This window comes from Mesoplodon densirostris, chromosome 8 (genome assembly GCF_025265405.1).
Source record: "Mesoplodon densirostris isolate mMesDen1 chromosome 8, mMesDen1 primary haplotype, whole genome shotgun sequence".
Taxonomy (NCBI): Eukaryota; Metazoa; Chordata; class Mammalia; order Artiodactyla; family Ziphiidae; genus Mesoplodon; species Mesoplodon densirostris.
In genome coordinates, this window is record NC_082668.1 from 96038390 (window position 1) to 96064501 (window position 26112).

General features: G+C 38.1%; 1 protein-coding gene across 1 annotated transcript; it reads right to left on the minus strand.

The window, feature by feature from the left end:
* Positions 1-1309: 1309 nt before the first annotated feature.
* Positions 1310-24234, minus strand: LOC132494924 (cytochrome c 2-like). The gene is given in 3 exon segments (XM_060106357.1): positions 1310-1455; positions 24074-24105; positions 24107-24234. Coding segments are annotated over 3 exon segments (306 nt in total).
* Positions 24235-26112: the final 1878 nt, after the last annotated feature.

Sequence of the window (26112 nt, forward strand, 5' to 3'; positions counted from 1 at the left end):
ACACCGGCCCTGGGCCCCAGGAGGAGTTCATTCTCTCCCACTTGCCAGAGCATGAAGACTGATACCAGGCACTTAAATGATTTAGAGGAACCTTCTGGAAATCACAGCTTTTTCAACCACATTCCCCTCACTTTGGAAACTTTCTGACAGGAACGTCTTCTCAGTAGTGGCATTTGCTAATAAGTTAACTAGCTAACATATTCCTATGATATGCTGAAAAGTCACCAAGAATTGCAGTAGAAGATCTAGGTTTTGGTTCTGGCACCAGATCTTTCTAAGTCTCACTGTAGAAGGTAAACTTCACCATACAGAGGTGTTGCTGAGAAGTGGAAACGAGATAATGAATATCTTATCCTCACCCATAATGACCCTGACTAGTCCATTATCCACCTCTCCGGTAAGGAAACAGCTTCTCCTTGTATGGGGCCGTGTCGTTTGGGTGACAGAGTACTTGTAGGATTTCAAAGCCACTTCAGGGGCCATCTCAGAGCCACTGTTCCCTTCCACATGGGCCCTGTTGTGGACCTGCCCCACCATGCCTCATTCCCACTTACTGTGAAGTGGGAGGTCTTTCACATTTAGGGTGAGGGCTGTTTTTCTTTCTCCCTCTCTCTCAGGGTCCCTGCTATCCCTCCCTACAGTCCAGCCTTATATTACTCAGGATTAGAAGGGCATCTTTAAAAGATTAATTCAGAAAAAGAATGTTATGTGATATAAATGCATATTAACATGGAACATGCTTTTCTCCTCTCTAGGTTTTATTTTATGTCACCCATGGTCAACAATTGCCTTTTTTTCCCCAATAATATTCCTAAGATAAGATCACATATTTGACTTCATCTTCCCTACATTTTTCCCTTAAAGGTACTTTAAGTATTGTTTATAATAAAAGGCAAACATATAACCAAACAGCTTAATGAAAATTAAACCTAATGTCTGCTACACTTACATTTAAATTGCAGAGAAATAAGTACATGGAAGCTATCTCCATCATCAACAGCAGTTGCTAGGCCTATAAAATATTTGTGCATGTAGAGACAACTGAAGAGCAATGTTTCAGTTTCCTTCCCTCTCTTCCTCCATCCTGACCTTGTCCACATCCTTAGCAACCAGATAAAATCAAGTTCAGACTCTGAAGGACATTTGATCAGTAGATTACACACAATAAAAAATATCAACTTTTATTTTAAAATGTTAAACTTACTACAAGCTGATCAGGAAAGGTCAAATATGACTTCTTCAAATATGCAATATTTGAAATTGGAAAAATTTGGCTTATAACTAATAATTTTTAAGTTGTAAGAGCATTTCATGAAGATGTTGCCTGTTTCAAATACTCAATAAGATCTTCTCTCCCACTCTTTTTAAGACCAGCAAAGACCATTTTAGTTCCAGGGATATATTTCTTTGGGTTCTCCAAATATTCCATCAGAGTCTCCTCTCCCCAGATAACACCTATAAAGGTGAAAATAAGTTTTAAGTTTGTGAAGTTATATTTGTAAGGTTTACTTTCTGATGTGACCCACACTTGTGAACAAAAGATTACTCTTGGACTCAGTAGGAAGGTTATTATAACTGAGAATACTTAGTTTCTGACCTACAAGAAAATTCCAAAATTAGTCTTCGGTGATCTACTCTTGGGCTTCTTTGTAGAAATCCAATGCTGTTTAAGATTATCTAAGGTACACCAATGAGCTACCAACCCAGACATGTTGGGCCTAAGTAGTATGCCATCCTCCTAGAATCACAGAGAATTCCTTCTATCTTAGAGATCAATTAACCCAAATCCTCATTTTGCAGATGAGTAAATGATGACCCAAAGACAGGATAATAACTTACCCTAAGATGACAAGGCTACACAGAGTAAAGAACTGGTGACTAGTAACTTATATTTCCGTGTTTTTTTGTTTCTCTTTTTCCCAATCACACCAAGCTGCCTCTGTCAGGGTCTCTATCAAAAACCTATGATTTCAGGAATCCAGTTTTACGATAGAGAGAGAGGTTGCACCCAATGTTTTTCCTTTCTAAAGCCAGTTGAAAAGAACATGAACAAAGAGAATAGAAATGCTAGTTCCACTTTCAATAAAATTTTTCAGTGAGTGCCTCTACCACCAAACTTGATACACTTAGAAGACTACCAAGGACAGAAAACCTGGACCAGAGTGAGAGGACACTTTTCACTAATTTCGTAAGAAGAGAAAAGTTCTCCAAAATAGGTGACAAATCCTGAGGGGCAGAGTCATAACTCTCTGTTGGGCCCAAAAAGAGTAGAGGACATATTGGCTGGCTGTGAAAGTCTCCCTCAATTCAATTTGATACCATGGAGGGCCAGGGGAGCCAGGAGTAAAGAAGAAAACACATCTCCAAAAGAATGATTCTACCTTGTTATAGGATAAAAGAGAAACTTGAGGTGTTGGATAACCCTGGAGCAGCCAGTCTTCGTCAGCTGAGGAGCCAAATAACCCTGCAGCAAACATACACACATACACATAGCTCTAACACAGAACTGTGGGTGAGGAAGATCTTATAACCAACTGGAACACTCAAACCCTCACTCTTACTGTCCTTCTGCAAATAACCAATCAAGGACAAATTGTCCTACTCAAAAGATGAATAGCAATCAGAAAGGAATCACCATGAAAGAGTACTGAAAACACACACACAACATACACACACACAGCAGAAAGGAATAGAAAAAAAAGTTAAATGAAAAATACACAACAAAAATTATATACACTAAGCAGAAAAAATCAGGAGCACATTCCCATGGATTCAGAAAAGGTCTTTATTATTTGTAATGAGGTGGATGGACCTAGAGTCTGTCATACAGAGTGAAGTAAGTCAGAAAGAGAAAAACAAATACCATATGCTAAAGCACATATATGGACTCTAAAAACATGGTACTGGGACTTACCCAGTGGTACAGTGGTTAAGAATCCACCAGCCAAAACAGGGGACACGGGCCCTGGCCCGGGAAGATCCCACCTGCCACGGAGCAACTAAGCCCACACCACAACTACTGAGCCTGTGCTCTAGAGCTCGTGAGACACAACTACTTAGCCCACGTGCCACAGCTACTGAAGCCTCTGTGCCTACAGCCCACGCTTCACAACAAGAGAACCCACAGCAACAAGAAGCCAGTGCACTGCAACAAAGAGTAGCTCCCACTCAGTGCAAGTAGAGAAAGCCTGCACACAGCAACAAGGACCCAATGCAGCCAAAAATGAACAAATTCATTTTTTAAAAATAAATAAATTTATTTTTTAAAAAAATAAATAGGGCTTCCCTGGTGGCACAGTGGGTGAGAGTCCGCCTGCCAATGCAGGGGACGCGGGTTCGTGCCCCGGTCTGGGAGGATCCCGCCTGCCGTGGAGCGGTTGGGCCCGTGAGCCATGGCTGCTGGGCCTGCGCGTCCGGAGCCTGTGCTCCACAATGGGAGAGGCCACTGCAGTGAGAGGCCCGCATACCGAAAAAAATAAATAAATAAATAAATAAATATTTTAAAATAAACAAATAAAATTTTAAATAAATAAATAAATAAATATGGGGACCTTCAAGATGATGGAGGAGTAAGATGTGGCGATCACCTTCCTCCCCACAAATACATCAGAAATACACCTACATGTGGAACAGCACCTACAGAACACCTATGGAACGCTGGTAGAAGACCTCAGACTTCCCAACAGACAAGAAACTCCCCCCCACACCTGGGTAGGTCAAAAGAAAAAAGAAAAAACAGAGACAAAAGAACAGGGACAGGACCTGCACCTCAGGGAGAGAGCTGTGAAGGAGGAAAAGTTTCCACACACTAGGAAGCCCCTTCACTGGTGGAGACGACGGGGTGGGGGGGAAGCTTCAGAGCCATGAAGAAGAGCGCAGCAACAGGGGTGCAGAAGGCAAAGCAGAGAGATTCCCACACAGAGGATGGGTGCCAACCAGCACTCACCAGCCCGAGCGGCTTGTCTCCTCACCCGCCAGGGCAGGTGGGGGCTGGGAGCTGAGGCTCGGGCTTCGAAGGTCAGATCTCAGAAAGAGGACTGGGGTTGGCTGCAAGAACACAGCCTGAAGGAGGATAGTGCGCCACAGCTAGCTGGGACGGAGTCCAGGAAAACCTCTGGACCTGCCTAAGAGGCAAGAGACCACTGTTTAGGGGTGCACAAGGAAAGGGGATTCAGAGCTCCGCCTAAACAAGCTCCAGTGACGGGGCGAGCCACGGCTATCAGCACAGACACCAGAGACGGGCATGAAATGCTAAGGCTGCTGCTGCAGCCACCAAGAAGCCTGTGTGCAAGCACAGGTCAGTATCCACATCTCCCCACCCATGAGCCTGTGCAGCCCGCCACTGCCAGGGTCCCGTGACCCAGGGACCACTTCTCGAGGCGAGGCGAACACACAGCGCGCCTCAGGCTGTAGCAACGTCACGCCAGCCTCTACTGCCTCAAGCTCACCCCGCATTCCGCACCCCTCCCTCCCCCAAGCCTGAGGGAGCCAGAGCCCCCGAATCAGCTGCTACTTTAACCCCATAATATCTGAGCGGGAACAGACGCCTTCAGGTGACCTACATGCAGAGGCGGGGCCAAATGCAAAGCTGAACCCCAGAAGCTGTGAGAACAAGAAGACAAAGGGAAATTTCTCCCAGCAGCCTCAGGAGCAGCAAATTAAATCTCCACAATCACCTTGATGTACTTGGCATCTGTGTAATAGACAAGGAATCATCCCAAAACGGAGGCGGTGGACTTTGGGAGCAACTATAGACTTGAGGTGTGCTTTCTGCACCTAATTTGTTTCTAGTTTTATGTTTATCTTAGTTTAGTATTTAGAGCTTATTATCATTGGTAGATTTGTTTATTGATTTGGTTGCTCTCTTCCTTTTTTGTTTTTATAAACATATTTTTTTTTCCTTTTTCTCTTTTTGTGAGTGTGTAACTGTATTCTTCTTTGTGTGATTTTCTCTGTGTAGGTTTGCTTTTACCATTTCTCCTAGGGTCCTGCCTGTCTGGTTGTTTTTCTTAGTATAGTTTTTAGTGCTTGTTATGATTGGTGGATTTGTTTTATGGTTTGGTCTCTCTCTCCTTTCTTTCTTTTATTACATTTTTAAATTTTTAACAATATTTTTTATTTTAATAACTTTATTTTATTTCTTTTCTTTCTTTCTTTTTCTCCCGTTTCTTCTGAGCCGTGTGACTTACAAGCTCTTGGTGCTACAGCCAGGTGTCAGGCTTGAGCCTCTGAGGTGGGAGAGCTGAGTTCAGGACATTGATCCACCAAAGACGTCCCGGCCGCGTGTAATAGCAAACAGCCAAAGCTCACCCAGAGATCTCCATCCCAATGCTAAGACCCAGCTCCACTCAACAACCAGCAAGCTACAGTGCTGGACACACTATGGAAACCAACTAGCAAGACAGGAACACAACCCCACCCATTAGCAGAGAGGCTGCCTAAAATCATAATAAGGTCACAGACACCACAAAACACACCACCAGACATGGTCCTGCCCACCAAAAACACAAGATCCAGCCCCATTCACCAGAACACAGGCACCAGTCCCCTGCACCAGGAAGCCTACACAAGCCACAAAACCAACCTTACCCACTGGAGGCAAACACCAAAAACAATAGGAACTATGAACCTGCAGCCTGCAAAAAGGAGACCCCAAAGACAGTAAGTTAAGCAATATGAGAACACAGAGAAAAACACAGCAGATGAAGGAGCAAGGTAAAAACCCACCAGACCAAACAAATGAAGAGGAAATAGGAAGTTTACGTAAAAAAGAATTCAGAATAATGATAGTAAAGATGATCCAAAATCTTGGAACCAGAATGGAAAAAATACAAGAAACATTTAACAAGGACCTAGAAGAACAATAGAGCAAACAAACAATGATGAACAACACAATAAATGGAATTAGAAATTCTCTAGAAGGAATCAATAGCAGAATAACTGAGGCAGAAGAACAGATAAGTGACCTGGAAGATAAAATAGTGGAAATAACTACTGCAGAGCAGAATAAAGAAAAAAGAATGAAAAGAATTGAGACAGTCTCAGAGACCCCTAGGACAACATTAAATGTAACAACATTCAAATTATAGGGGTCCCAGAAGAAGAAGAGAGAAAGAAAGGGACTGAGAAAATATTTGAAGAGATTATACTTGAAAACTTCCCAAATACGGGAAGGAAAATAATCAATCAAGTCCAGAAGCGCAGAGAGTCCCATACAGGATAAATCCAAGGAGAAACACACCAAGACACATGTTAATCAAACTATCAAAAATTAAATACAAAGAAAAAATATTAAAATTAGCAAGGGAAAAACAACAAATAACATACAAGGGAATCCCCATAAGGTTAACAGTTGATCTCTCAGCAGAAACTCTGCAAGCCAGAAGGGAGTGGCAGGACATACTGAAAGTGATGAAAGAGAAAAACCTACAACCAAGATTACTCTACCCAGCAAGGATCTCATTCAGATTTGACAGAGAAATTAAAATCTTTACAGACAAGCAAAAGCTAAGAGAATTCAGCACCACCAAACCAGCTTTACAACAAATGCTAAAGGAACTTCTCTAGGCAGGAAACACAGAGAAGGAAAAGACCTACAATTACAAACACAAAACAATTAACAAAATGGTAACAGGAACACACATATCAATAACTACCAAAAATGTAAATGGATTAAATGCTCCAACCAAAAGACACAGACTGGCTGAATGGATACAAAAACAACACCTGTATAATGCTGTCTACAAGAGACCCACTTCAGACCTAGGGACACATACAGACTGAAAGTGAGGGGATGGAAAAAGATATTCCATACAAATGGAAATCAAAAGAAAGCTGGAATAGCGATTCTCTTATCAGACAAAATAGACTTTAAAAAAAGACTATTACAAGAGACAAAGAAGGACACTACATAATGATCAAAGGATTAATCCAATAAGATGTAACAACTGTAAATATTTATTCACCCAACATAGGAACACCTCAATACATAAGGCAAACAATAACAGTCATAAAAGGGGAAACTGACATTAACACAATCATAGTAGGGGACTTTAACACCCCACTTTCACCAAAGCACAGGTTATCCAAAATGAAAATAAATAAGGAAACATAGGCTTTAAATGATACATTAAACAAGATGGACTTAATTGATATTTATACGACATTCCATCCAAACAAAACAGAATACACTTTCTTCTCAAGGGCTCATGGAACATTCCACATGATAGATCATACCTTGGGCCACAAATCAACCCTTGGTAAATTTTAGAAAATTGAAATCATATCAAGTATCTTTTCTGACCATAATGCTGTGAGACTAGATATCAATCACAGGAAAAAAACTGAAAAATACAAACACATGGAGGCTAAACAATACACTACTAAATAAGCAAGAGATCACTGAAGAAATCCAAAAGGAAATCAAAAAATACCTAGAAACAAGTGACAATGAAAACACGACAACCCAAAACGTATGGGATGCAGAAAAAGCATTTCTAAGAGGGAGGTTTATAGCAATACCATCCTACTTTAAGAAACAAGAAACATCTCAAATAAACAACCTAAACTTACACCTAAAGCAATTAGAAAAGAAGAACAAAAAAAACCCCAATATCAGCAGAAGGAAAGAAATCATAAAGATGAGATCATAAATAAATGAAAAAGAAATGAAGGAAACGATAGCAAAGATCAATAAAACTAAAAGCTGGTTCTTTGAGAAGATAAACAAAATTGATAAACCACTAGCGAGACTCATCAAGAAAAAAAGGGAGAAGACTCAAATCAATAGAATTAGAAAATGAAAAAGGAGAAGTAACAACTGACACTGCAGAAATACAAAAGATCATGAGAGATTACTACAAGCAACTATATGCCAAAAAATTGGACACCCTGGAAGAAATGGACAAATCCTTAGAAAAGCACAACCTTCCGAAACTGAACCAGGAAGAAACAGAAAATATAAACAGACCAATCACAAGCACTGAAACTGAAACTGTGATTAAAAATCTTCCAACAAACAAAAGCCCAGGACCAGATGGCTTCACAGGTGAATTCTATCAAACATTCAGAGAAGACCTAACACCTATCCTTCTCAAACTCTTCCAAAATATAGCAGAGGGAGGAACACTCCCAAACTCATTCTACAAGGCCACCATCACCCTGATACCAAAACCAGACAAAGATGTCACAAAAAAAGAAACCTACAGGCCAATATCACTGATGAACATAGATGCAAAAATCCTCAACAAAATACTAGCAAACAGAATCCAACAACACGTTAAAATGATCATACACCATGATCAAGTGGGATTTATGCCAGGAATGCAAGGATTCTTCAATGTATGCAAATCAATCAATGTGATAAACCATATTAACAAATTGAAAGAGAAAAACCACATGATCATCTCAACAGATGCAGAAAAAGCTTTCGACAAAATTCTACACCCATTTACAATAAAAACCTTCCAGAGAGTAGGCATAGAGGGAACTACCCTCAACGTAATAAAGGCCATATATGACAAACCCACAGCCAACATCATTCTCAATGGTGAAAAATTGAAACCATTTCCAAGACAAGGTTGCCCACTCTCACCACTATTACTCAACATAGTTTAGGAAGTTTTAGCCACAGCAATCAGAGAAGAAAAAGAAATTAAAGGAATCCAAATCAGAAAAGCAAAGTAAAACTGTCACTGTTTGCAGATAACATGATACAATACAAGGAGAATCCTAACAATGCTACCAGAAAACTACTAGAGCTAATCAATGAATTTGGTAAAGTAGCAGAATACAAAATTCATGCACAGAAATCTCTTGCATTCCTATACCCTAATGATGAAAAATCTGAAAGAGAAATTAAGGAAACACTCCCATTTACCACTGCAACACAAAAAATAAAATACCTAGGAATAAACCTACCTAAGGAGACAAAAGACCTGTATGCAGAAAACTATAAGACACTGATGAAAGAAATTAAAGATGATCCAAACAGATGGAGAGATATACCATGTTATTGGATTGGAAGAATCAACATTGTGAAAATGACTATACTACCCAAAGCAATCTACAGATTCAATGCAATACCTATCAAACTATCAAATGGCATTTTTCACAGAAGTAGAACAAAAAATTTCACAATTTCTATGGAAACAACAGACCCCGAAAAGCCAAAGCTATCTTGAAAAAGAAACATGGAGCTGGAGCAATCAGGCTCCCTGACTTCCAACTATACTACAAAGCTACAGTAATCAAGACAGTATGGTACTGGCACAAAAACAGAAGTATAGACCAACAGACCAGGAAAGAAAGCCCAGAGATAAACCCACACACATATGGTCACCTTATCTTTGATAAAGGAGGCAATGGAGAAAAGACAGCCTCTTCAGTAAGTGGTTCTGGCAAAACTGGACAGCTACACGTAAAAGAATGAAATTAGAACACTCCTTAACATTATATACAAGAATAAACTCAAAATGGATTAAAGACCTAAATGTAAGGCCAGACACTATAGAACACTTAGAGGAAAACATACGCAGAACACTCTATGACATAAATCACAGCAGGATCCCTTTTGACCCACCTCCTAGAGAAGGGGAAATAAAAATAAAAATAAACAAATAGGACCTAATGAAACTTCAAAGCTTTTGCACAGCAAAGGAAACCATAAACAAGACGAAAAAACAATCCTCAGAATGGGAGAAAATATTTGCAAACGAAGCAACTGACAAAGGATTCATCTCCAAAACATAAAAGCAGCTCATGCAGCTCAATATCAAAAAAAGAAACAACCCAATCCTAAAATGGGCAGGAGACCTAAATAGACATTTCTCCAAAGAAGATATATAGACTCCCAACAAAAACATGAAAGGATGCTCAACATCACTAATCATTACAGAAATGCAAATCAAAACTACAATGAGGTATCACCTCACACCAGTCAGAATGGCTATCATCAAAAAATCTACAAACAATTAATGCTGGAGACAGTGTGGAGAAAAGGGAACCCTCTTGCATTGTTGGTGGGAATGAAGGACAGTATGGAGGGTCCTTAAAAACTTAAGATAGAACTACCATATGACCCAGCAATTCCACTACTGGGCATATACCCTGAGAAAACCATAATTTAGAAAGTGTCATGTACCACAATGTTCATTGCAGCTCTATTTACAATAGCCAGGACACAGAAGCAACCTAAGTGTCCATTGACAGATGAATGGATAAAAGAAGATGTGGCACATATATACAATGGAATATTACTGAGCCATAAAAAGAAATGAAATTGAGTTGTTTGTAGTGAGGTGGATGGACCTAGAGTCTGTCATACAGAGTGAAGTAAGTCAGAAAGAGAAAAACAAATACCGTAAGCTAACACATATATATGGAATCTAAAAAAATTAAAAAATGGCTATGAAGAACCTAGGGGCAGAACACAATAAAGACACAGACATAGAGAATGGACTTGAGGACATGGTGGGGGGGGAGAATGGTAAGCTGGGACGAAGTGAGAGAGTGGCATGGACTTATATATACTATCAAATGTATAACAGATAGCTAGTTGGAAGCAGCCGCTTCGCACAGGGAGATCAGCTTGGTTCTTTGTGACCACCTAGAGGGGTGGGATAGGGAGGGTGGGAGGGAGATGCAAGAGAGAGGGGATATGGGGATATATGTATACATATAGCTGACTCATTTTGTTATACAGCAGAAACTAACACACCATTGTAAAGCAATTATACTCCAATAAAGATGTTAAAAAATAAAATAAAATAAATAAAAGTAAATAAATAAAAATTAAAAGACAGTACTGATGAACCTAGTGGCAAGGCAGGAATAAAGACACAGATGTCGAGAACGGACTTGAGGACACAGGTGAGGAAGGGGAAGCTGGGATGAAATGAAAGAGTAGCATTACCATATATACACTACCAAGTGTAAAATGGATGGCTAGTGGGAAGCTGCTGCATAGCACAGTGAGATCAGCTCAATGTTTTGTGACAACCTAGAGGGTTGGGATAGGGAGGGTGGGAGGCTCGAGAGGGAGGGGATATGGGGATAGATGCATACATATAGCTGATTCACTTTGTTGTACAGCAGAAACTAACACAACATTGTAAATCAATTATACTCCAATAAAGACAAAAAAAAGACTTATCAGCTAAGAAAAAAGGTCTTTATAAATCAAGGGCTTATAGCAGAGCTACAAAGGCTCAAGGAGATGATAAAACAGAAAGACATAAATGACAGCAAAAAGAATAGATACTACTGATAGCACAATCAGGCTTGAAAATATTGATAAAAACAAAATGAGAATAAAAAGTTTAAAACAATCATAGGAAAAATAACAGGTACAGAAGACATTTAGACAAAAGATATCCCAAATATGCACAACTGATGGCCCAAGTAAGATTTCTTTAATAAAAACAAATGAAATAGTATAAAATTATTAAAACATATAATTCAAGAAAACTTTCAAAAATAAAAGTCCTAAAAAACAAACAACCCAATCCAAAAATGGGCAGAAGACCTAAATAGACATTTCTCCAAAGAAGATATACAGATTGCCAACAAACACATGAAAGAATGCTCAACATCATTAATCATTAGAGAAATGTAACTCAAGACTACCATTCAATACCATCTCACACCGGTCAGAATGGCCATCATCAAAAAATCTACAAAGAATAAATGCTGGAGAGGGTGTGGAGAAAAGGGAACCCTCATACACTGTTGGTGGGAATGTAAATTGATACAGCCACTAAGGAGAACAGTATGGAAGTTCCTTAAAAAACTAAAAATAGAACTCCCATATGACCCAGCAATCCCACTACTGGGCATATACTCTGAGAAAACCATAATTCAAAAAGAGTCATGTACCACAATGTTCATTGCAGCTCTATTTACAATAGCCAGGACATGGAAGCAACCTAAGTGTCCATCAACAGATGAATGGATAAAGAAGATGTGGCACATATGTACAATGGAATATTACTCAGCCATATAAAGAAACAAAACTGAGTTACTTGTAGTGAGGTGGATGGACCTAGAGTCTGTCATACAGTGTGAAGTAAGTCAGAAAGAGAAAAACAAATACCATATGCTAACACATATATACAGAATCTAAAAAAAAAAAAAAAAAAAGGTCATGAAGAACCTAGGGGCAAGACAGGAATAAAGACACAGGCCTACTAGAGAATGGACTTGAGGACACAGGGAGTGGGAAGGGTAAGCTGGGACAAAGTGAGAGAGTGGTAGTGTATATGTGGACATATATACACAACCAAATGTAAAATAGATAGCCAGTGGGAAGCATAGCACAGGGAGATCAGTTCGGTGCTTTGTGACCAGCTAGAAGGGTGGGATAGGGAGGGTGGGAGGGAGGGAGATGCAAGAGGGAAGGGATATGGGGATATATGTATATTTATAACTGATTCACTTTGTTATAGAGCAGAAACTAACACACCATTGTAATGCAATTATACTCCAATAAAAATGTTAAGAAGAAGAAAAAAAAAGTCCTGAATCTGCCAACAGGAAGAACACATGTCCAGGAAAATCTGAAACAGATCAATCAAGGTTTATACACAGCCTAGTAAATTACTAAATTTCAATACGAATTTTACTGAAACTTAGGGGGGAAAGAGTAAAATAAAAATAAAACCAAGGGGCTTCCCTGGTGGCGCAGTGGTTGAGAGTCCGCCTGCCGATGCAGGGGGCGCAGGTTCGTGCCCGGTCGGGGAGGATTCCACATGCCGCAGAGCGGCTGGGCCTGTGCGCCATGGCCGCTGAGCCTGCGCGTCCCTGCGCGTCCGGAGTCTGTGCTCCGCAGCGGGAGAGGCCACAACAGTGAGAGGCCCGCATACCGCAAAAAAATAAATAAATAAAATAAAAAATAAAATAAAATAAAACAAAACCAAGTAACTTATAATGGAAAATAATCAGGCTGGCTTCAGATTTCTCCAAAGAAAAATTCAACATGAAGCGTACAAAATCCTGAGAAAGTAAAAGTATCATCCAATCATTTTACGTCTAGCCAAACAATTCAAGTGTAATGGGAATCCATCGATCTTTTCAAACATCAATAACTGGGGTAATATGGTTCCAGTAATTCTTTCTTGGCATAACTACTGATAGATAATCTTCTACCAACCAAAAAATAAATATAGACACTATGGTAAAAGCTGGGAATAAGCACTAATACAATCTAAATGTAGGACAAATGTTAATGCAACTGTGGTAATTATAGTTACATAGGATATAAATTATATGTATCATGTCAAAGCAGAAATAACAACATAAGTAGCTCAGTTAAGTGTATGAAAAAATTGGAGGTGGTATAACCACTTTGATTCTCTCATCCTTCAGAGTGAAGAATAGACAGATATTGCTTAAAGTAGTTAAATAAAATAATAGAGGCATACAATATAACTTAAAGTATGAATACAGCCACTAAAATTATAAAGAATAATATTACCATATAAAATTAGTTGGTAAAGGGAAAGGAATAGGGGAGGATAGGGAGACATGAATATACATAATTTCCTATCACTCATACTGGGAAGTGTCCTTTTGAACTATCTGAATTTTCATATAATATAAATGGATTTCAAAATATTTTTGAGTTATTAGTACATTTATGATTTTATGTGTCCTACTGCTTATTTTAACAGATCTGACATGACAAAAGGAAAAAGATAAAAATTAATGATAATAATAAGTTAGTTCAGCTAATATGTTAACCCCATGATATGATTTCATTAAAGGCCGAAGAAGATCTGAGTCTGAATCTTAGTTATATCACTTGTTAGCACACAACCCTGGGCAAATCATGAGTTAATTCAATTTGTTTCAATTATCATTGCCCCCAAAATGCAAACAGCATATAGTTATTCAATAATATGTATAAAGTACTATTCTCAAAAGAAAAATTGTATCCATTTACTGATGTTTAAAAAAAACAATACAGATGCTCAACATCACTAATCTTTAGGGAAATGCAAACCAAAACCACAAGGAGAAATCACTTCACACCCATTAGGAAAGCTATTATCAACAAACAAACAATCAAACAAAAAACAAAATAACAAGTGTTGTCTGAGATGTGGAGAACTTGGAATCCTTATGTATTGCTGGTGGGAACATAAAATGATAGAGCCCTTATGGAAAATGGTACAGCTATCTCTCAAAAAATTAAACTCAGAATTTTCATATGATTCAGCAATTCCACTTCTGGGTATTACACCCAAAGGAAGTGAAAGCAGGAACATGAACAAATATTTATATCCCATGTTCATAGCATCATTATTCATAATAGCCAAAATTGGAAGTAACCAGTGTGTCCATTGATTGATAAACAAAATGTGGTATATACATACAATGGAATATCATTTAGCCTTTAAATGGATGGAAATTATGACACATGGTACAACATGAATAAACCCTAAAGACATTATGCTACATGAAATAAGCTAGTCACAAGAAGACAAATACTATGTGACTACATTTATATGAGGTACCTAGAGTAGTCAAATTCAGAGACAAAATAGAATCGGGGCTTCCAGGGCCAGTTTAATGGGTACAGAGTTTCAGTTTGGGAAGATAAAAAACTTCTGGAGATGGATGGTGGTGATGGCTGCAGAACAATGTGAATGTGCTTAATGCTACAGAACTGTACACTTTAAAATGGTTAAAATGGTAAATGTTATGTTATACATATTTAGCTACAATTTTTTAAAACCACACAATATAAAATTATTGCCACAATCATGAATTTTGTAAAACTATACTCTAAGCAAGTCATATGGGACCATCTTCTTTAAAATATGAGAATTTCCTTATTCTTTTGAAAACTAAAATGGTGTAATTATTTCCAACAGAAAGACCATACATGGAAAATAAACTATGGTTGACAGTTTTCCACAATTTGTATCAAAACTGAACTACTGACTTCTTGGCTCTTCTTATCAAGTCTGTCTTTGATCAAGCTGTCCTAAAGTATTTTTTAAATCTTTATTTATTCTAAATAATATTATTTTAAAACCCTGTTCAATTAACTTAGTAAGGTACTTACATTATTTTTTCCAGCTTTACTGAGATATAATTGATATATAACATTCTATAAATTTAAGGTGTACAATATGTTAATTTGATACACTTATATATTGCAAAATCATTACCATAGCATTAGCAGAAACCTCCACCCCATCACATAATTACCATTTCTTCTTTGTAGTGAGAACATTTAAGATATACTCTCTTAGCAACTTTCAAGTATATAATACAGTATTATTAGCTATAATCACCATGTTATACATCAGATACCCAGAACTTGTTAATCCTATAGCTGGAAGTTTGTACCCTTTGACCAATATCTCCCCATTACCCTAACTCCCCACCCCTGGTCACTTACCCTTCTCTACTTTCAATTTTTCTAAGCTTGGCTTTTTAAGACTCCACATGTAAGTGGTATTATACAGTATTTGTCTTTCTCTGTCTGACTTATTTCACTTAGCATAATGCCCTCAAGGTTCATCCAAGTTGTTGTAAATAGCAGGATTTCTTTCTTTCTCATGGTTGAATAATATTCTATTGTGTATATACGGTACATCTTCTTTATTCATTCATCCACTGATGGACTCTTAGGATATTTCAATATCTTGGCTATTGTAAATAATGCTGTAATGAACATGGTGGTGCAGATATCTCTTCAAGATTCTGCTTTCATTTCCTTTGAATATATACCCAAAGTGGGATTACTGGATCATATGGTAGGTCTATTTTTAACTTTTTGAGGAAACTACATATTGTTTTCCACAGTGGCTTACCAATTTGCATTCCCACCAACAGTGTAAAAGGGTTCCCTTTCCTCCACATCCTTCCCAATAATTGTTATTTCCTGTCTTTTGATAATAGCCATTCTAACAGGTGTAAGGTGATAATCTCACTTGCATTGCCATGATTATTAGTAATGATGTGTACCTTTTCATGTATCTGTTGGCCATCTATAAGTCTTCTTTGGAAAAATGTCTATTCAGTTCCTCTGTATATTTTTTAATCTGGTTGGTTTTTTCTCTATTGAGTTGTATGAGTTCTTTATATATTTTAGATATTTACCCCTTATCAGATATATGATTTGCAAATATGTTCTCCCATTCAGTAGGTTGCCTTTTAATTTTGTTGACTGTTTCTTTTGATGTGCAGAAGCTTTTTAGTTTAATTAGTCCCATTTATTTATTTTTGCTCTTGTTATTTGTGCTTTTGGTGTCATATCCAGAAAACCACTGTCAAGACCAATGTCAAGGAACTTTTCCCTATGTTTTCTTCCCGAAGTTTTACGGTTTCTGGTCTTATGTTTAAATCTTTAATCCATTTCAAATTAATTTTTGTCAGTGGTGAACAAGAAGAGTCCAATTTCATTCTGCTACTTATTATTCTTATGTCATTAGTAGAATTAACAAATAATTATATTATATCCCCAAATAAGTCATAAATATTAATTAAACAATCTGACTCAGGAAAATTTTATTTCTAATTATTAAATAATGTTAAAGCCAAGCTGTATACAGCCTTTTATCTTTGATAAAAACCTATAATAAAAGACATATTTGTAATAAGCTTTAATATGATTTTAAATCAATGTTAATAAGCAAAAAAGTCTTTAAAATATTGGCAGCTAGAGGGACAAATGTTAGGTTATAACTGTTCTAAAAATCAGGACTTCAAAAGTTGACTGCTCTTATAATAGGATAATAAAACAGTAAAATGACACTATAGAAAAATATTACTTTAAAAGTTAAAGAGCCATATAAATGCATACAATAAATGCAAGTTTAAGACTGATTTATTCAATAGTCTATCAATTGTAAATCCTACTGCAATAAATGCAATTCCATTCTCATACTAACTGCCTGGAGTTAGCACAGACTCCAAAGTCCCCAACAAGACTGCCTCACTTCAGACACCAGCTGCAAGTTCAGGGTCCCCAGTCCATCCAAACTTCTAACCAACTGACTATAAATTTAAGGGTTCCCAGGACTCCCTTAGGTTTTATAATTTGCAAGAACAACTCACAGAACTCAGGAAAGCACTACTTAAAAATTACAGTTTTACTATAAAGGATACAAATCAGTACCAGCTAAATGAAGAGACCCAGATGGTGAGGTCTGGGAAACTCACAAACACAGAGGTCCCTGGCCCCGGCCCTGTGGAATCATGACTCATCCCCCTCCAGTACACTGATGTGTTTACCAACCAGGAAGCTCAAGTAGAGCTTCCAGTTGAAAGTGGCCAGAGTTTTTATTGGGGTTTCATTACATAGGCATGATTGATTGAATCACTAGCCATGTGCTTGAACTCAATCTCCAGCCCCTCTCCTCTATCCTTGGAGGTCAGACCGATATCACCTAGCCCAAAGCCCCAGTTCTCTAATTACATGGTTGGTCTTTCCAGCTTGCCCAGCCCCCATCCTGAAACTATCAAGGAGCCTACTACAAGTCATCTCATTAGCATAAACACAGGCTGTAGTCCCAGAACCCAACCCTGAGTAACAAAGATGCTCTTATCACTGGGAAATTCCAAGGTTTTAGAGATCCCTCCCAGGAACCTGAGACAAAAACCAGACAATTCTTTATTATAGAATATCTACTAACCAGCATTTCTGCATATACTAAATACAATGATATTGTATTACTAACAACTACACTGATGTTTAAGAAGGTGATAAACACGTTTGACTTGACAAAGATTAAATTTTATTCTATGTTGTTTTAATATAAGTATTTTTATCAATTATCTATGTATTTATTTGATATATATGTGGTCCTTTATTGTGGGTGCCCCCTGAATAAAGTTATGTTGAGACCCTAACCCCTGGTACCTCAGAATGTGGCTTTATTTGGAAATAAGGTCATTGCAGGTGTGCTTAGTTAAGTTGAAAAGAGGTCACACTGAGTAAGATAGGTCTCTCAATCCAATTTTACTAGTATCCTTGTAAGAAGGCCATGTGAAGACAGAGACACACTGGGACAATATGACAATGAAGGTAGAGACTAGAGTTATGCAGTTGTAGGCCCAAAATACCAAGTTTACTGGCAAACCACCAGAAGCTAGGAAGAAGCAAGGGAAGATTGCCCTCAGGTTTCAGAAAGAGCATGGCCCTGCCAACAACTTGATTTTGCACTTCTAGCCTCCAGAATTATGAAACCATAAATTTTCACTATTTTAAGCCACCTAATTTATAGTACTTGGTTACAGGAGCCCTAGGAAACTATTACCATCCTCAAATGCTAAGATGTAGTAGTAGTGCTCTAAAACAGACTTACCATATACTCCCCACGCCATCCTAGTCTGCTTGGACACTCAAGTCTAGGAACAAATGGCTTTGCCAGCTCTCCATCCTACTAAACTGTATTGCTCTCAAGGCTTTGAGAAAATGCAAAGTATCTTATTTTCACATACACAAAAAAACTGACAATCTAGACATGTGTGAACTTTGTTTTAATCAAACCATTTGACTATCTATAAGGTTTCTTTCCCCAAAATTCCAGGTAACAAAAATTTCTTTACATCTTATCTATCTGTAGTGTAAGTAACTGACAATTAGCCTTTTTGATTGTAATGTAAGTGCTGGACATTAAGCTTTTAATTGCTGAGGCATCCCCTTCAAAGACATCCGTCTTGAATAAATGCACTGCCAGCTATACAAGTAGATAAAGAGCAAGGATGCCCACCCATGAAGTTCCCTTTTTTTGGAAAGGCAGACCCATATAACTGACCATTTGACTGACTGGCTTGCTTTTTCCCTTCTCATGCTTTAATTCCTGCTTTTATATTTTAAATTCACCAATAAAGAGTGAACCCACAAAACCCTAGGCACCCCACTCTCAGCCCCAATAAAAGCAAAACCCCAAGTCCATGCTCTCTTTCTACCTGATACCACACTGGGTAGCCCCACACATGCTGTGTACCCTCCAGGATCTGTGAGTAATAAACTTTGTTTTTTTGTTTTGTTGTTGCTAAAGTGCGTCTTGCCATCATAATAAGAACCATAGCAATTATACTCCAATAAAGATGTTAAAAAAAAAAGACTGCTGATCACAGATCATCATAGCAAGTAAAATAATAATTTAAAAGTTTAAAATATTGTGAGAATTAACAAAATGTGACAGAGACACGAAGTGAGCAAATGCTGTTGGAAAAATGGTACTGAGAGACTTGCTTGGTGCAGGGTTGCCACAAACCTGCAATGTCTGAGAAGTGTAATAAAGGTATGCCTATACAAGTTTCACAAAAACAAACAAACAAAAACCACAACAGGCTGAAACCAACTGCAAACACTATCTTACTAGAAACATTAACACAGGTTGAAATAAGTAGAATTCCTCTTTTGACAAAGTGTAAGCTACTATATGTGCACTCAAAAAATAATGCACAAGATGCCAACTCACCTTATTAAAGCCTTTCTCTTGCAACATGGTCTGCAAAGCTCAATCAAATGAGGTACTTTAGTCTATATGAGCACTAAAAAACCTATTAAAAATTTCTTTAATACTAAATTCAAATCACTTATAAAGAGGACTTATAGCTGCCAATAATTTATATTTAAAACTTCTCCAAACACCAAACCCAGATAAAGACATCACAAGAAAATTTAAAAACCAATATCTCTAAAGCAAAAATCCTCAACAAAATACTAGCAAGCTAAATCCAACTGCACTGTTAAAAGAATAACACACTAGGGCTTCCCTGGTGGTGCAGTGGTTGAAAGTCCGCCTGCCAATGCAGGGGACACGGGTTCGTGCCCCAGTCAGGGAAGATCCCACATGCCGTGGAGCGCCTGGGCCCGTGAGCCATGGCCACTGAGTCTGCGCATCTGGAGCCTGTGCTCCACAACGGGAGAGGCCACAACAGTGAGAGGCCCGCGTACCACACACACACACAAAAAAAAAAAAAAAAAAAAGAATAACACACTATGACCAAGTGAGATTTATCCCAGGAATGCAAGAATGGTTCAACATAAGAAAATCAACATAATATACCACATTAACAGAGCAAAAGGAAAAAAAAAACACATGATTATCTCAAGAGATGCAGAAAAAGCATTTAACAAAATCCAACACCTATTCATGATAAAAACATCCAGCAATAGAAGGGACCTTGCTTAACATGAAAAACAGGATTTATGGAAAACCGACAGCTAGCACCAAATTCAAGGTAAAAAACTGAAAGCTTTCCCCCTAAGATCAAGAACAAGACAAAGGGCTTCCTTGGTGGCACAGTGGTTAAGAATCCGCCTGACAATGCAGGGGACACGGGTTCGATCCCTGGTCCGGGAAGATCCCACATGCCGCAGAGCAACTAAGCCCATGCGCCACAATTACTGAGCCTGCGCTCTAGAGCCTGCAGGCCACAACTACTGAGCCCATGTGCCACAACTAATGAAGCCCACATGCCTAGAGCCCGTGCTCCACAACACGAGAAGCCACCGCAACGAGAAGCCACCGCTACGAGAAGCCCGCACACTGCAACAAAGAGTAACCCCCGCTTGCTGCTACTAGAGAAAGCCTATGCGCAGCAACAAAGACTGAACGCAGCCAAAAATAAATTAATTAAATAAGTTAATTAAAAAAGAAACCAAAAAACAAACAAGACAAAACAAAGATGCTCACTCTCTCCAGAGCTATCCAGAATTCTACTGGAAGTCCTAGCCAGAGCAATTAGGGAAGAATAAGAAATAAAAGCTACTCAGATTGGAAAGGAAGAACTAAAACTATCTCTATTCACAGGTGACATAATTCTCTATATACAAAATTGTAAAGAATATACAGAAAATCTACTAGAGCTAATAAATGAATTTAGCAAAGTTGCACAGTACAAGATCAACATACAAAGATCAGCTGTTTCTACACACAAGCAGTGAACAATCTGAAAAGGAAATTTTAAAAACAATTCTATTAATAATAGTACCTAAAAGAATAAAATAGATAGGAATAAATTTAATCAAGGAGATGAAAGACTTGTACACTGCAAATTACGAAATACTGCTAAATTTAAGAAGACCTAAATAATAGGAAACGCAACCCATGTTCACAGAACGTAACATTAATAGTGTAAAAATGGCAATACTCCCCAAAGCAATCTTCAGATACAATGCAATCTCTATCAAAATTCCATAGGCCTTTTTTGCAGAAATGGAAAAGGTGATCTTCAAACTCATGGAATTGCAAAGGGCCCTGAATAGCCAAAACAACACTGAAAAATAAAAACACAGTTGGAGGGCTCATCCTTCCCAATTTCAAAATTTACTACAAAGCTACAGTAATCAAAACAGTGTAGGGCTTCCCTGGTGGCACAGTGGTTGAGAGTCTGCCTGCAGATGCAGGGGACACGGGTTCGTGCCCCGGTCTGGGAGGATCCCACATGCCGTGGAGCGGCTGGGCCCGTGAGCCATGGCCGCTGAGCCTGCGCGTCCGGAGCCTGTGCTCCGCAATGGGAGAGGCCACAGCAGTGAGAGGCCCGTGTACTGCAAAAAAAAAAAAAAAAAAAAAAAAACAGTGTAGCACTAGTATAAGAATAGATGTACAGACAAATGAAAGAGAATTGAAAGTCCAGAAGTAAACCCTAACATATATGGCCAACTGATTTTCAACAAGGCTGTACAATGATTTTTAACCATTCAACTGTAAAAGAATCTCTTCAACAAACGGTGCTAGGAACACTAGATAACCACATGCAAAAGCATGAAGTTGGACCACCACCTCACTCTATATAAAAAATTAATGATAATTAATTTTGGTTAATTAAAAGTAGGTCAGGGCTTCCCTGGTGGCACAAGTGGTTGGGAGTCCGCCTGCCGATGCAGGGGACACGGGTTCATGCCCCGGTCCGGGAAGATCCCGCATGCCGCGGAGCGGCTAGGCCCATGAGCCATGGCCGCTGAGCCTGCGCGTCCGGAGCCTGTGCTCCGCAACGGGAGAGGCCACAGCAGTGAGAGGCCCGCGTACCACAAAAAAAAAAAAAAAAAAAAAAAAAAAAAAAGTAGGTCAGTGACCTAAATATCAATATGAGATAAAACTATAAAGCTATTAGAAGAAAACATAGGGTAAATCTTTATGACCTTAGATTTCATGATAGATTCTCAGATTTTACACCCAAACACAAGCAACATCAACAACAAAAATAGATAAATGAACTTCATACAAATTAAAAATCACTGTTCATCAGAAGACATTATTTTAAAAAATGAAGACAATCTACAGAATAAGAGAAAATATTTGCAAGTCACTTATTTGATAAGGGTTTAGTGTCCAGAATACATAAAAAATCTTATAACTTGACAAACAGAGGCAAACAACCCAAATAAAAAATGGGGAGAGAATATAAACAGACATTTTTCCAAGAAAATATACAAATGGCCAACAAGCACATGAAACAATGCTCAGTATTATGGATCATTAAGGAAATACAAAGCAAACTCACCAGGCACCACTTCATACCCACTAGGATGGCAATTAAAAAAGAAAAAGAAAGAAAAGAACAAGTGTTGGTGACTATACAGAGAAATAAGAATCCTCCTACATTGCTGATGGAAAAGTAAAATGGTGCAGCCACTGTGGAAAACAATCTGACCTTTCCTCAAAAAGTTAAACGTAGTTAACTGACCCAGCAATTCCACTCCTAGGTATAGGTCTAAAGTAACTGAAAACAGGGACTTAAACACTTTTTCACAAACATTCATATAGTAGCACTATTCACAATAGGTAAAAGGTGGAAACAATCCAAATGTCTATCAACTGATGAATGGATAAACAAATTGTGATATATACATACAATGGAATAGTATTCAGCCATAAAAAAAGAATGAAGTATTGATACATGCCTCAACTTCAATGAATCTTGAAAATATGCTAAGCAAAAGAAGCTAGACATAAAAGATCATGTATTACATGATTCCTCTTATATGAAATATCTGGAGTAGACAAATCCATAGAGACAGCAAATGTTACTGAATTTTACACTTTAAAATGACTAATTGTACGTTATGTGAATTTTATCTCAATAAGAAAAATAAATAAAGTAAAATAAAACAAAACAAAATAAAATAAAAACCTTTCCAAACAGTGGTGTAGTAGTGATCTGAAATTTGGGCCTGTAAGAAATGCTGAGATACCAAGAACAATTTTTTTTTTAATTTTACATCTTTATTGGAGTATAACTGCTTTACAATGTTGTGTTAGTTACTGCTGTACAACAAAGTGAATCAGCTATATGTATGCATATATTCCCGTATCTCCTCCCTCTTGCATCTCCCTCCCACCCTCCCTATCCCACCCCTCTAGGTGGTCACAAAGCACCGAGCTGATCTCCCTGTGCTATGCGGCTGCTTCCCACTAACTATCTATTTTACATCTGGTAGTGTAGATATGTCCATGCCACTCTCTCACTTCATCCCAGCTTACCCTTCCCCACCCACCTTGTCCTCAAGTCCATTCTGTACACCAAGAACAGCTTAAAAACTAGAGTTGTACCCTATTTTTAAGTGAATGCTAATTATATACGTAAATATATAGAGATATAGATATCTCCAAGAGTAATAAATTGCTTTGCAAAGATATTACAGTCTTTTGCAACCATTTTGAATTTCAATCCTAAAATTAATTGTCATCTACACACTTTCCACCAACAAAGAAATGACTGAATATACTTTTTCAAACTATATAACATTCCCCACACCCTGCTAAGAATCACTACTACAAATAAAAAATTGCCATTATGCCATTAAAACATGATTTGATTTTTTAAAATTTAGCTCATGCTTTTTCAAGATATATGTATTGCATAAAATGAAGCTCCTTGTATAGGCAAAAAACTTATGCCACAGAGGATTACTAATTTCTCTGATCAAAAAGATGACCAGTTATCCAAATACAGATCTTATGACATAAATCAATATTTCCATAATATAAACATGTGAATTTCATTTTTAATTCTGCAACTTAGGAAATTATTATATCAAATCCTGTGCCTTCTTCTTTGCTACAAAGTTTCTGGTTCTCTCCAACAATTGCCTAGTTTTTACCTTTCTTTTTGTTTGCATCGGTATAAGAAAATATGTCCTGTTTTTCTGCCAAAAAGGCCCCAGAGGTTTGGACCAGTCTTGTGTTTTCCACCTTTTTCCACTGTGTGGCATTGAGCACATTTTTGAACAAAGATCTTCTTGCCTGCCTCAGCATTTGCCATTTTGTTCTGCAATGAAACATTAAACCACAAACCAAAGAAAATATCTGATTTGCAAGGCTGGATAAAAAGGAATTTCATCACTTTGACTGAAGTGAATACTAATGATATTAAACCAAAATATAATTTAAAGCAGACATGCTTTAAATTCTGAGTGCTCAAAAACACAAACATATTACAGCATCCAATTTTATAAAGAATCATCTCACTTATCAGGTTTATTCTGAATTTCTAGCCATTTCTACTTCAGAAACTGCTGTTGGTATAAGCCTGGTTTTCCTTCAGCCTTCAAAAAATTACAGTAATTTATAAGTCAACAATATTCTATTTTTCTTTTCACTTCCAAAAAGTAGAGGTGCAAACAATGACGTGAAGCATATGTCTAAATTGGTATTCCCTTACTTAAAAATAATCACATAACAAATTGGAAAGGTGATTAAATATGATATTTATTATGATTATTTACATGCCTGCAATAATAGACAAAACTATAAAATATCATATAGAAATGAGGCCACAGCAAGCTACATGTAATATCTAATTTCCTATTTACCTTACACTCTCAGCTGTAAACAAATCTACCAGACTAAATCAAGCATTACCTAAAAACAATCAAACATTACTGGGTTCAGTCAGCATTAGTACATGTAGTAGAAAATATACGGTTCTAAGTAAGGAAGGTTTTGTTACACAGTGATAGATATACACAATAAATTCTGCCTAAAGATATTTCGGTAAGACTGCCAAAAACTCGGGGTTTCCCTGGTGGCGCAGTGGTTAAGAATCCGCCTGCCAACGCAGGGGACACAGGTTTGATTCCTGGTCCAGAAGATTCCACGTGCTGCGGAGCAACTAAGCCCGTGTGCCACAACTACTAAGACCGCACTCTAGAGCCCGCGAGTCACAACTACTGAGCCCGCACACCACAACAACTGAAGCCTGTGTGCCCTGGAGCCCGCGTGCCTCAACTACTGAGCTCACACGCCACAACTACTGAAGCCCGCGCACCTAGAGCCCAGGATCCACAACAAGGGAAGCCACCACAAAGAGACGCCCTAGTACCGCAACGAGGAGTAGCCCCCACTGGTTGCAACTAGAGAAACCTCATGCACAGCAATGAAGACCCAATGCAGCCAAAAATAAATTTTTTAAAATAAATAAATAAATAAAATAAAGAATTCTTACAAATAATAAAAAACAATTTAAAAAAAAGACTGCCAGGGCTTCCCTGGTGGCGCAGTGCTTGAGAGTCCGCCTGCCGATGCAGGAGACACGGGTTCCTGCCTCGGTCCGGGAAGATCCCGCATGCCACGGAGCGGCTGGGCCGGTGAGCCATGGCAGCTGAGCCTGCGCGTCCGGAGCCTGTGCTCCGCAATGGGAGAGGCCACAACAGTGAGAGGCCCGCGTACCGCAAAAAAAAAAAAAAAAAAAAAAAAAAAAGACTGCCAAAAACTCTGTTGTGTACCTAAATAAATGCCTCTTCCATCTAAAATGATATAAAAACTAAAATAATTTTAACTTATTGAAAAAAATTTAGTTTGAAATGCTAATGAATGCAGTACCTGGGTTTTGTTTTCCTGCAGTTTGTATTCTTTAAAGAATGGTTGCGGAGGAGGTGGGAATGGGGATGGATTCCACATAAGAGTTACTGTTACAGAAATAATGAAAATACCTAATTCTTGACAGTACAGTTCTAAGCACATTTTTACCTTCAAAACTCAACCGAGAACTAGAAAATGTTTGTGTTATTCTGACAATACTGAAAAACAGTATTGTTTAACTGAAGTAACTATTACTCAGAGAGAGGCTAGTACTTCATATACAGTAACTTGCAAAATTAGTATCTTCCTAACTTTTTAAAATCTGTGTGGAAACCCAAAT